Source organism: Cherax quadricarinatus, chromosome 14 (genome assembly GCF_038502225.1).
Source record: "Cherax quadricarinatus isolate ZL_2023a chromosome 14, ASM3850222v1, whole genome shotgun sequence".
Lineage (NCBI taxonomy): Eukaryota > Metazoa > Arthropoda > Malacostraca > Decapoda > Parastacidae > Cherax > Cherax quadricarinatus.
This window is the reverse complement of record NC_091305.1, coordinates 5,540,671-5,553,983: the sequence shown is the minus strand read 5'-3', so window position 1 is coordinate 5,553,983 and position 13,313 is coordinate 5,540,671. Positions and strand designations below refer to the sequence as shown.

At 38.7% G+C, this 13,313-nt stretch overlaps 1 protein-coding gene across 2 annotated transcripts in view; it reads right to left on the bottom strand.

Moving 5' to 3' along the window:
- LOC128695850 (short-chain specific acyl-CoA dehydrogenase, mitochondrial) overlaps nucleotides 1-13,091 on the bottom strand; it is a 48,416-nt gene extending 35,325 nt beyond the window's left edge. For both annotated transcript variants that reach the window (XM_053786742.2, XM_070084789.1), the window contains exons 1-3: nucleotides 12,982-13,091; nucleotides 9,575-9,759; nucleotides 8,166-8,275 (exon numbers count right to left, since the gene is read on the bottom strand). In XM_053786742.2, coding sequence (XP_053642717.2) covers nucleotides 8,166-8,275; nucleotides 9,575-9,759; nucleotides 12,982-13,051 — 365 coding nt within the window. In that variant the 5' untranslated portion in view covers nucleotides 13,052-13,091. The remainder of the gene's footprint in view (nucleotides 1-8,165; nucleotides 8,276-9,574; nucleotides 9,760-12,981) is intronic.
- Between the last annotated feature and the right edge of the window lie 222 nt (nucleotides 13,092-13,313).

Sequence of the window (13,313 nt, the reverse complement as noted above, 5' to 3'; positions counted from 1 at the left end):
CAACTGGCATAGGCTTCTCAGGGTTAGCCCCAAACCCTTCAAAATCTTTCTTAATTTCCATACTAATTCTCACCCTTTTTACCACAGGGTTGGCACTAGAAGCTTTCTTGGGGCCCATGGTCACTTATTTTCCAGAAACAGCACCGAAAATACTGTAATAATACGAAATATTCCGAGTGTATGCTTGGATGTTACCGCGGAGGCTGGCTGGTAAACAATGGGACGGGGCGGCACATGTGAGGCTGGCTGAGGGCACATTGGACGCGTCTCGGACGAAAATCGGTAAGCGGGTTTTTAATCGGTATGCGCGGCAAAAATTTTGCGATAAAAGTAATCGTTATGCGGAAAAATCGCTATGTGATGCCATCGTTATGCGGGGGTCCACTGTACTCATAAATTCTAACGGCCTCAAATCTAGTGGAAGAAAGCTGGTAGGCCTTCATATGAAAGAATGGGTCTATGTGGTCAGTGTGCACAGTCTAAAAAAAATTCTGCAGCACACAGTGCATAATGAGAAAAAAAAAACTTTGACCATTTTTTTTGAATAAATCAGCGACTTTGCAGTGTATTTTCATATGGTATTTATTGTTGTATTCTAGTTTTCTTGGTCTCATTTTATAGAATGGAAGACATATTACAGAAATTGAGATGATTTTGACTGGTTTTACAAAGAAAGGTGCCTTGAAATTGAGCTCAAAGTAGCAGAAATGTTCGATTTTTACCAAACTTCAAAAGTAAACAAATCGTGCCAAGCGTGCAATACACGTCAACTGGTGAGTCTAATATTCTTTCACAAGTGCACCAATAATATTTATACCATTTTTTACACTAATGCAGTAGTCTGCATAACAGTAAATCTTATATTTTTTGTGAAAATAAAAATTCAAAGTGAAAAGCAAAAGAATATAAGAGGGGACTTGAGACATGACTAATGACTAGAGGAAATGTCATTTTAGTGCCAGGAATGTCTTTCTTGTTTATTCTGGACCCTATTCCGAAATTGGCATCTTTTGAAATTTGTGTGAAATTGGCAAAATTGCTAAATTCTGACCACTGTACTGGATAGTTGAATTTCATAAATGAGTGGTTTCTTGCATCCATTCGATAGAAAAAATGGAGTTCTAGCGAAATATTCATGTTTTTTGTCGACTAGTACAGTGAAATTGGCCAAAAATGGGGCTCAAAATTGGGCAAAATCGCCGATGCGTAAACATCGCCGAGACCGCTAACTTTGCGAGAGCATAATTCCGTAAGTTTTCTATCAAATTTCAAACTTTTGGTGTCTTTATGATCGGGAAAAGATTCTCTATCTTTTCATAAGAGAAAATAATTTTTTTTTTTTAAATTTGGCCGACCCTGAGAACGAGTTTCGGAGAGGGCCTGTCGACCCTCAAAGGGTTAATTTCCATACTAATTCTCACCCTTTTTACCACAGGGTTGGCATTAGAAGCTTTCTTGGGGCCCATGGTGACTTATTTTGCAGTTACAAGCACAAAAAACACTGGGATAAGGTGAAATGTACCGAATGTATGTGTGGATGCGACCGCACTGGCTGGCTTGTAAACACTGCTGCTGAGGCCACACGTGGGACGTGTCCCGGACAAATTACATAAGGCGAGTTTTTTATCGTGAGGCGAGGCAAAAATTTTGCATTCAAATGCTTCGTATGGTGGATCTAACGTAATGCAATGCGTTCGTAAGGTGGGGGTCCACTGTATTTTTAAATGTTTATACAGTATTGTACTGTATATAGTAATAAACAGAATATAGAAAATCAGCTGTAATATACATTATTCAGGTATGCATACTAGTCAGAGAGCCCGTTGTAAGTCCGAGTCGTTGGTAAGCGAGTACGTCACTAAACGAGGAAATGCTGTACGTATTTTGAAAATGCTGTAGGAATAGTCCAGTACCTCTGTGTTCTGTTATTGTGAGGATTACCTCTGCATAAATTCTTTTTCATTATATTAACCCTTTGACTGTTTCCGACGTATAAATACGTCTTACGAGCCAATGTTTCTGACGTATTTATACGCACAAATTCTAGCGGCTTCAAATCGAGCGCCAAAGGCCTGATAGGCCTACACGGGAGAGAATGGGTCTCAGTGGTCGGTGTGCACCCTGTGAAAAAAATCTGGGACCTAGCGGTGCATTGTGGGAACGCCATGTTGTCAGTCCATTTTCACCATGCCTCTCGGTAAGAAGTTCCTCACTCCTCGGTGGATTGGAGGTCTTTTGTTCCCAAGTGATAGCTCTAACAGCGATGAAAGTGTCAGTGACAGTGAATTCAAGGGTTTTCAAGTGAGTGTTACCGAAAAAAGTGCCCAGGATAACGTAAATAGTGACGAAAACCCAGATGACCCACAACCTTCGACCTCTGGTGCTGTGCCGGCTTGTTCACGTTCACGTTCGCCTGTACCAGGACGAAAGAGGAAACTATTTGGTCGTGTACAACACCCTGATGATAGCAGTGATAGTGATAGTGATAGTGATTTCAAGGTCATTGAAAGCAGTTCTAGTGACAGTGAGAGTGAATATTCCCCAGTGAAGCGCCAGTATGTTCGACGTAGCATGCGGTCTGGTAGTGTTTCATATGTTGTTCCAAGGGGAAGGAGAAACTCTGGGAGCACATCCCGTGGCCCAACACCACGACCTGATAGTGAAGATGACGATATTGTAACGATGGGTATGAATGGTGACAGTGAGGGAGGAGGCAGTGGTGGTGATAGTGAGGGTGGCACGGCCCATGTGGCACCATCACCGGGCCACGCTACTAGCCACGCGGCTGACTCAGCAGAACAACCAGCCTCACCCTACCCCACACTGCCACAACCTGCACCACCACAACCTGCACAGCCACAACCACAGCCACAACCACAGTACAATATCCAGACCCCACCAGCAGACCGCATCTGGGATTGGCAGGACGGTGACGAGTTTGTTCCCAGTCCCCATGACTTTGATGAAACACAAAGTGGAATAAAGCCATCTTGTCCACTTGGGAACAATGCCAGTGAACTGGACTGCTTTGAGTTATTCTTCGATGAACCCCTGATGGACATCATTGTCAGGGAAACCAACACATACTGTGAATACACCATGGCAAATACAATTCTCTCACCAAAATCACGGCTACACAAGTGGAAGGAGACAACTGTGGCAGAGATGTACCTGTTTTTTGCCACAATAATGCTTATGCCACATGTGTATAAGCACACTGTCACCACATACTGGACAACAGATCGCCTGATTTCAACTCCAGGTTTTAGTGACATTATAGGTGTCAATCGTTTCCTGATACTGTTGCGTATGTTACACTTTTCAGACAAAACCAGGCCTGACAGAAGCGACAGGTTATATAAGATAAGAAATGTGTTTATGTACCTGAAACAAAAGTGCTGCATGTATTTTTATCCCTTCAGGAAGCTTGTTATTGATGAGTCCTTGATTTTATTCAAAGGAAGACTCTCATTCAAGCAATATATACCAAGCAAGAGGAAACGCTTTGGTATAAAGCTATTTGTACTGTGTGATTGCAGAAGTGGTCTTGTTTTAGATATTATTGTGTACACTGGCAGTAATACTTTGAGAGATACCATGAAGTTATTGGGTATCTCTGGTGATGTGGTTCGAACAATGATGGAACCATATCTTGGTAAGGGGCATATGTTATTTACTGATAACTGGTACACAAGCCCCTTACTCAGTGATTTCTTGCGAGTGAACTTGACAGACGTGTGTGGCACAGTGCGTGGTAATCGCAAACATATGCCAAGGTTCGACGCTGGCACTCGCAGAGGTGAGGTGCAAGCCTTTGCTGCCAATGACATCATGGCATTTCGGTGGCATGACAAACGTGATGTCACATTGTTGACATCAGTTCACACAAACGAAATGGTACCCAGTGGCAGGGACAACAGAGAGACCAATGAACCCATTCTAAAGCCTGCAGCTGTCATGGACTACAACCTCAATATGCGCTTAGTGGACAAATGTGACATGCAGATTGGGTTTGCAGACTGTGTACGCAAGAGTTATAAGTGGTATATCAAACTTTTTTTCCATCTTGTTGATATCTCTATGCTAAATGCTTATAACATATACAAGTTGAAGACCAACAAAACACCAAAATATGGTGAATTTTGCCTGTCAGTAATCAGACAAATAATTGCAAAGTACAAAGGAGCAACTCCTGCAATAGACCAGCGCCCACAGACGTCATCTCGTTTGAGGCCTGGTGATCACTACCCCATACAACTGCCTCCTACTACTGCCAAGAAAAATGCTCAGAAGAGGTGTTATGTATGTATGCATACCACAAAACGCCCACAAACACGCAGAGACACTCGTTTTATGTGTGAGGAGTGTGAAGTGCCCCTCTGCATATACCCATGTTTCAAAGAGTTCCACAAGCTGCAGCAGTTCTAGGAACGTGGTTAGTGAGTGTACATATGTATATATATTATGGAACAATAGTAATAAACATTGTTTTGTATTGTTTGTTTGTGTAAACAAAGTGTATACACAAACTAATAGTGATAAAGTTTGTTCTGTTATTGTGTTGTAAATAATGAGTGTATATTTGAACAATGCACCTTACATTGGTCTCACAGGCCACATAAGTTACCTGGAAAAGAAAAATATTGAAAAATGCAAGAAACCTTTGAATTAGAGTAAATAAAAGAATACCGGGTGGGCGGCAGTCGCCGCTGTTGCCGTACGCACGTCAATTTCTGCAAACTTTGCGGCTCTATATCTCGGTAAGTACTGATGGCAAAAATTTTTTTTTAGGCTTAAAACACTAGTAAAAATATTCCTAACATTTTCATAAGAAAAAATATTTTTTTTTTTCGAATATTTGGCGACTTTAGAATGACAGTTTCAGAGAGGGCCCTGAAACAGTCAAAGGGTTAAACATGCAAATACATTATGTTTCCTACACAAGATACTAATATATACAAGTGTGAGTCTTTGTACCTGATGTGTAATGCTTAGCAGGTGCTGTATTAGTGAGCCTTTATGGAAAATCTATTAACTGTTTTCAGCTATCAATTTAGTGTTTTACATAATATATTATGCTGCTATTGACTGAACATTTAACCCTTAAACGGTCCAAACAGATCGACGTTCAAATTCGTAGTGCTACAAAAGTAGATCTACTTTTTTTTACACATTTTCAAATATAAAAAAAAAATGAAGATAAAAGTTTTTTTTACACGTTTTCACATGTAAAACAAAAAAAAAAAAGATCTACATTTTTTTACATACTTTCAGATGTTGAAAAAACGTATATATACGTTTGGGCCATTTAAGGGTTAACTGAGTTTGTGTATATAATGTCTACCTCAATTCACTGTGCTGCTTTTCTATCCCAAGAAGGTTTAAAGAATTGAGCATAGAAAGTGCTCTACTTTAAGCATTTTGTAAGGAAACATTTGCTATTGTGTATGTATTGTATTGTATGTAGGATTGATGAATCAACAGAAGGTACATAATAGATATCACAGCAGCATAAAGGCACATGTCCAACACTACACCACTGGCTGCAAAGGTGGCAAAAATAAGTAGATAACCCCTTGTGGAAGAGATGAAACTCTTGCTGATAGAACAGATTGAAGTCAATAGCTAAATGAATAAGAGAGTGGTTAATTATCTGAGGAAAGGAACAACAATTACACAATCATCTAAAGCATGAAGGCAGATCAGATGGTGCAAAGGATGGTGTAGGAAATGGGTGGTCTGACAGGCTTAGGAAATGCCAAAACATTCATAACAAATTCACATAACAGACTGCTAATGCAGATCATGATGCTGCTACAAAGTTTCCAGATGATTTAAAGGCAGTGATAGTGGTTCATGGGTAAACACTGTTAACAGTAGGTGTTTAATGCTGACGAGATGTTGCTCCGAAAGGATATAATATGCAAAGCCTTTACTTCCAAGGAGAAGACAACATCTAGATTTAAAAGACTTTGTTTTTTTGTGACAATGTGAACAGACATCTCAAGGGTAAACTTGATACTTTCTGATTTACCACATTAGGATTATGCATGCTCAAAAAATCTAAAGAAGAACATGATACCAGTACACTAAGGAAAAAAAATGGTGGATTAAGACCAAAGGTTAGTGCTTCTAAAATGTAAAGAACAAAATATTCCAAGCACTACTTCTGGTCAACAACACACCTACCTGATCACAAGTTACATTTTGAAAATCTACACTATAATAATTGGATCAGAACATTCTTGTACTACTACTACCACCACCTCTTCCTGCCTATATATAGCCGTCCTGCTCCTCTTCTGGTTAGTGTGACTTTGTAAATGGTCCAAGTCGGACCGAAATGTCGTCGTAAGCTTCTCTCTTTTATGTGCGGGTTATTTGTGTATCGTTCCAGTCATGGTATTGTGCCTTTTTTTTTTGTTATTTTAACATTTGAACACTATTACCTCTAAAGCACACTGAGTCACTGATGGTTCAAATAATCAAACACTGTAAATTGGGGTGAAGCTACATCCAGGACATTAAGAACACATGGGATGAAGTGAAGATCACCAATATAAAGGTGAGACCTAAATGTGTCCATGACTTCACAGGTTTTGGTGCATTTTTGCTTGAGTTGCACCTCTTAACATGACAAACTCTAGAACTTAGTAAATGCCCTTGAAGAGGAAAGATTTGATCAATTAGAAGAAAGTGATTTCAAAAGTAAGCTGATTGCCAAGGAATTATATTTGAAAGACAGTGCAGAAGAAAAAAAAAAAAAAGTAGCAAACCCACAAAAGATCTGGTGACCACAAAGAAGTTTCTTCATCTCTTCACACTCACAGAACAGGCAGCCACAAACATTGTGAACAATGACTCAATCTATAAAAGGAGATTAAACTTAAAGTAAAGCCTGAAATCACTGCTTGCTCCACACAGAAGTTGTGGGAGATGGTCGATATGTTGAAAAAAAAAAAAGTGTCTATGTATGTACTACACATATCACCATACTTTTTCTGCAGCCAAGTGCTCCCTCACTTAGAATATTGCTCAGTGCTGACGGCCTCATTCAGGGCAGGAGAAATATCGGAGCTGGAACAAATACAGAGATCGTTTACGGCTCACATTGAGCCAGTAAAGCACCTAAATTACTGGGAACGCCTGCAAGTCTTGAACATGTACTCACTGGAGCGGAGGAGAGAGAGGTACATGATAATATGTACCTGGAAGGTACTCGAGGGCTTGTTCCCAAATCTGCACACTGCCATAAGATACTGGAGTGAGAGATATGGGAGGAAGTGTAAAATAAACCCAATGAGGAGCAGGGGTGCGGTGGGGACAATAAGGGAACACTGTATCAACATCCGGGGTCCCAGACTTTTCAACATCTTACCAGAAGATATCAGAAACACTGCTGGAACAAGTGTTGAAGCCTTCAAGAGGAAACTAGACAAGTATCTTCACCAGGTGCCAGATCAACCAGGCTGTGATGGATATGTGGGGCAGCGGGCCTCCAGCAGCAACAGCCTGGTTGACCTGGCGAGCACCAGACGAGCCTGGCCCATGGCCGGGCTCAGAGACTAGATATACTCTCGAAATTCTTCAAAGGTATATCAAAGATAAAGGTAAGTATTGTATGTTTGGCAAAGATCTATGAACTGGGATAGTCTGAAGTGTGAATACAAAACTGGTAGAAATTTAATTCAAACACGGTTCTCTAAACTGCAAGAATTTTACCAGGCTTGACACTGATGTCTAACCATTAAGAGATTTAAAAAATATGGGCTTGATATAATCATTCTATCACATTTTCTTCCTAAAACTTAGGAAAATTAATAGTACAAGTCAAATATCAGAGCGAGTGTCATTATTACAAAAAATAGAAATATTAATTTTGTATAAAAATCAACAAAGCAGCAAGATTAAATGGAAATTGTTTGAATCATAGACAAGAAATGTGCAAAAGACAAAATACAGGAAGACAAATTTTCAAGATGACAATGAAATAGAAATAGTCTGAACAGACAGAATGGGTTTGAGACTGAAAAAGCATGCAATGCTGTGAAGTTATAATCTAGGTATCGGACAAACCAATGATGTTTCTCACAAGATGTAAAAAAAAAATTAAAAGAGTAATATCAAAAGAATGCAATAACTTAAAATTGTAAAATTATTTTTACCTGCTAATTTCTTCCATGGCAATAGCATAAGCCAAATAATCCATACCAGTCCCACCATACTCTTCTGGTACTACTAAGGCCATCAAACCTAATTCTCCCATGGTTTTTACCTGTAACAAAGGATTACTATGCCAAGAAATTTTGATGTGATACAATAAGCTGTTCATTTAAAAAAAAAAAAAAAATTCTTTAAATTTGAAGTGCTTACACTCAGGAATAATCAGCAACACAGTACGCTATATGATAGGATGACAAGACATTCAAGCATTTGTAACTCTTATGTGAAAATGCATATTTTTAAATGTAACTACAACTTGCCTTTTTTTATAATTTCCATCTTTGAGTTATTTATGTGATTTTTTCCACAGAAAGCTAACCACCCAAAGAACATTTACAAATATTTCAACTAACAATTTTTAATTAACCAAAGCATTTATACGTAAATAACTATTCACTCAACAGTACATTTCCACACCTGTAACTCAGGCATTAAATGAACTCTATTATTTTCCCATTTAAATTCCTCTATTCCTTTTAACTTTTGTTTCACTTGGTACTAGAACACTGAGTTTCCAAGAATTCATTATATGAACAATATAGTGGCTTTCAGCTTGCACCACAAGCAAGAACATGTTCACAAAACCCTCCTCCAAAATGCCTAATTATCTACTGCAAGAAAAGGGGTAATTAGATCCTTGTTTCAAGCACTTTAATCACCTTTAATTAATAATTTTTTATGCATCATTACCTACTACATGAATACCAGTATACAAAATTTTTCAATGGTAAACTACTTTTTTTTTAACATCTCGGCCGTTTCCCACCAAGGTAGGGTGACCCAAAAGAAAGAAAAAAATTTCATCATCATTTAACACTTTCACCATCATTCATACATAATCACTGTCTTTGCAGAAGTGCTCAGATATGACAATTTAGATGTTCCTCCAATATCCTAAACCAATCCAATATCCTGAAGTGCAGGCATTGTACTTCCCATTTCCAGGACTCAAGTCCAGCTAACTGGTTTCCCTGAATCCCTTCATAAATGTTACCTTGCTCACACTCCAACAGCAAGTTCTAAAAACCATTAGTCTCCATTCACTCCTATTTAAACACACACACACATGCTTGCTGAAAGTTCAAACCCCTTGCACAGAAAATCTCCTTTACCCCTTCCCTCCAAACTTTCCTAGGCCAACCCCTACCCTGCCTTCCCTCCACTACAAATTTACACACTCTCAGTCATTCTATTTTGTTCCATATAATAATAATAATGATATTATTATTATTTTTACATTATGTATATCATTTTTATGGACCCATGTAGTTCAAACCCATGTTGTTCAAGGGTCAACTGTACTTTCATTTATGATTAATGTGATACCTAATTATCACTTCTTATATAATACCTGTTGCTTTGGGAAGACACCCTCCTTATCAAACTTTCCTGCCATGGGCTGTAACTCTGCTTCAGCAAAATCTCTACAAGTTTTTCTTAACATTTCATGAGTCTCTGGGAGTTCAGCCAAAACTGAAGAGTAGTGAACAGAGGAGACACATGGCTTTATGAAATTCTGTGGATGAGATATCCATCCTGAAAAGAAAAATATAAAACTGAGTGGATATTATTATTATAATCAAAAAAAGAAGCGCTAAGCCACAAGGGCTATACAGCAACTGAGTGGATAGATAGATATATGTACACCTACCATCTGACTTACGACCTGCTCGACATACGACCACTCGATTTACGACAATGTTTTGTATGCCAAATTTCTGGGAAATAAACAACAGTTTGTGTTGTACAGTGTTTATCCTAAACCTTATAGTATAAAATACAGTACTAACAGCACCGAGCACGTCTTCGGAAGCACACATCAACCAGATAACTGCTGCAGCACATGGGTGCCTGGCAAACCTGAGAATAACATTCCAATACCTCAGTAAGGAATCATTCAAGATTCTGTACACCGTGTATGTCAGGCCCATACTGGAGTGTGCAGCACCAGTTTCGAACCCACACCTGGTCAAGCATGTCAAGAAATTAGAGAAAGTGCAAAGGTTTGCAACAAGGCTAGTTCCAGAGCTAAGGGGAATGTTCTACGAAGAAAGGTTAAGGGAAATCAGCCTGACAACACCTGAGGACAGGAGGATCAGGGGTGACATGATAATGACATACAAAATACTGCGAGGAATAGATAAGGTGAACAGAGACAAGATGTTCCTGAGATGGGACACAGAAACAAGGGGTCACAATTGGAAGTTGAAGACTCAGATGAGTCAAAGGGATGTTAGGAAATATTTCTTCAATCACAGAGTTGTCAGAAAGTGGAATAGTCTGGGAAGTGATGTAGTGGAGGCAGGAACCATACATAAGTTTTAAGACGAGGTATGATAAAACTCGTGGAGCAGGGGGAAAGAGGACCTCGTAGCGATCAGCGAAGAGGCAAGGCCAGGAGCTGAGTCTCGACCCTTGCAACCACAAATAGCTGAGTACACACCCCTCTGCGTTTTCTTCTATTTTCTTCCTAGTTCTTGTTTATTTCCTCATCTCCATGAGGAAGTGGAAGAAAATTCTTCCTTTGTAAGCATAACGCATGTGTCATAAGAGGTGACTAAAATGCTGGAGGCATGGGGCTAGTAACCCCTTCTCCTGTATATATTACTAAAGTTGGAAAGAGAAACTTTTGTTTTTCTTTTTGGTCCACCCTGCCTCATTGGGATACAGCCGGTTTGTTGAAAGAAGATACCTAAATGTTTTTGAGGCTGTAACTCCATATTGTGATGTTTCATTAGTCATATGAATAAATTTTAATATATGCAATGACTAATTGCAAATAACTCATAACCACTCAAACTTATTTAAGTCTAGCCATACCTTAATAAAATATAAGATAATATATGTAATTCAATGCCAAATATAAGTTACACTATAATGTTTGTGTGACTAATTCATGTCTGCATAAATGTCTCATTAAGATTGTAACCAAACAAACATGTAAATGGTTCATTACCACTAACTTGCTTAGCTATCAGAACTCACGAAATTGTAATAACAGCAAACAAATCATGAAACTGGTGGGGCTTGAACCCATGGCCTGGATGGTAAAACTCTCACTTCACATGCTGAGGGTCCGGGTTCAATTTCTGGCAGGGTGGAAACACTTAACGCATTTCCTTACACATGGTGTCCTGTTCATATTGCAAATAGGTACCTGGGTGTTAATTCACTGTTGTGGGTTGCATTCTGGGGTATATGATTGAGGACCCCAATGGAGTTTACCTGGAGTTTACCTGGAGAGAGTTCCGGGGGTCAACGTCCCCGCGGCCCGGTCTGTGACCAGGCCTCCTGGTGGATCAGAGCCTGATCAACCAGGCTGTTGCTGCTGGCTGCACACAAACCAACGTACGAGCCACAGCCCGGCTGATCAGGAACTGAAATAAGAACTGAAAGAAATAAGAACTGAAATAAGAAACAGTTCCTCAATGACACACTGCCTGCCTTTCTTCCTGAGTGGCTAACCCTCCGGGGTTAGCTACCCAGGATAGCCCAAAATCGTATCTTATCTTAACCCATGGTAGGCCTCACCTTCCATGGGTGGAAGGTAAGTAGCTGTACCGGCGATCAAACCACAGACCTCAGTGTGAGCTGAGTGCACTACCAATCGAGCTACGGGACACATTATGGGTAAAAGATTAAGAGATGAATCTTACCATTCTGTTTTGGGTGATTTGCAGTCTATCTTTCAGTTTTTTGTCAAGGCAGAGTACCATGAAGAGCAAGCGTAGTCCATATGACACTTTACAGCAGAACCCTATGTCCAGCCCTTATACAATGTCATATGGACTACACTTGCTCTTCATGGTACTTTGCCCTGACAAAAAACTGAAAGATAGACTGCAAATCACCCAGAACAAGATGGTAAGATTTATCCTGGACCTGAGTCCAAGAGAACATGTAGGCCAGGATAAATTACAACAATTAGATAGGCTGAATGTTGAAGACAGAGTAAAACAATTCAAGTTTAATCAAATTTATAAAATTGTACACCAACATTGTCCAGAATATCTTGCTGCCAATTTTGTCAAGTAGGGAGAGAGAACACAACTTTGTACAGTAGTATTGTACAGTAGTACCCACAGTCAGTGTCCAGGTTTCAAATACCTTTTATTGTACAGCAATAAAGGAATGGAACAGATTGCCTGTACATGTCAAAGCCAGTCATAGCATGAACCAGTTCAAGAACAGTGCCAAAAGGTACCTAATGAATGTAGCGACAAATTTATTTATTTTTTAATTGAACATGATACATAGTTGTACAAAGAAATACAGTGATTGGGTGTACATGCCAAAAGCCCCTTGTATGCAGAGCATTATGGGCAGGAGAATCATTTTTTTTATATTTTTGCTAACACACATGTAAATATAAATAACATTTTACCTTATTCCTAGTATATCTACTTTATAGTATAATAATAAGATATTATCTCCTTTATAGTATAATAATGTATTAAAAGAACCTCAATGGAAATAAGTCACTTTGACTTTTTTGGGTTATCCCAGGTTCTCTACACATATGTTGTTTTTGTGTATACTTGAATAAACTTAATTACTATGAACCCCACTAAAAATCAATAAGAATGATCAGCTTCCTTGGAATATTTCGAGTTTCTAACCTCCGGTTAATATGAACAAATACCGATCACCATAACTAGTTGCTTGTACGTCCCCTAGTTAACGTTTACATAATATCCAACTCTAAAATTCTATATGTATTAACTTCAAATATAAAGTTTCATCAATATAAAGACAAACCTTTGTGTCTGTACACCGAGGGTCGAGAAATCCTAGAGAAAGTGTTCATCAGCTGACTAATAGACGCCATTATTGTTTTGTCTTCCTGGCAGCTGCTGCAGCATCCACTCACTCTATATTATTATTATTATTATTATTATTATTATTATTATTATTATTATTATTATTATTATTATTATTATTATTATTATTATTATTATTATTATTATTATTATTATTATAATAATAATAATATCTTTATTTACTACAAGTACACGTACAAGGTATACAGACGTAGCTGACATTAATAACATATTACTATATAGAAAGCCGCTTGTTATGCTGAGCATTTC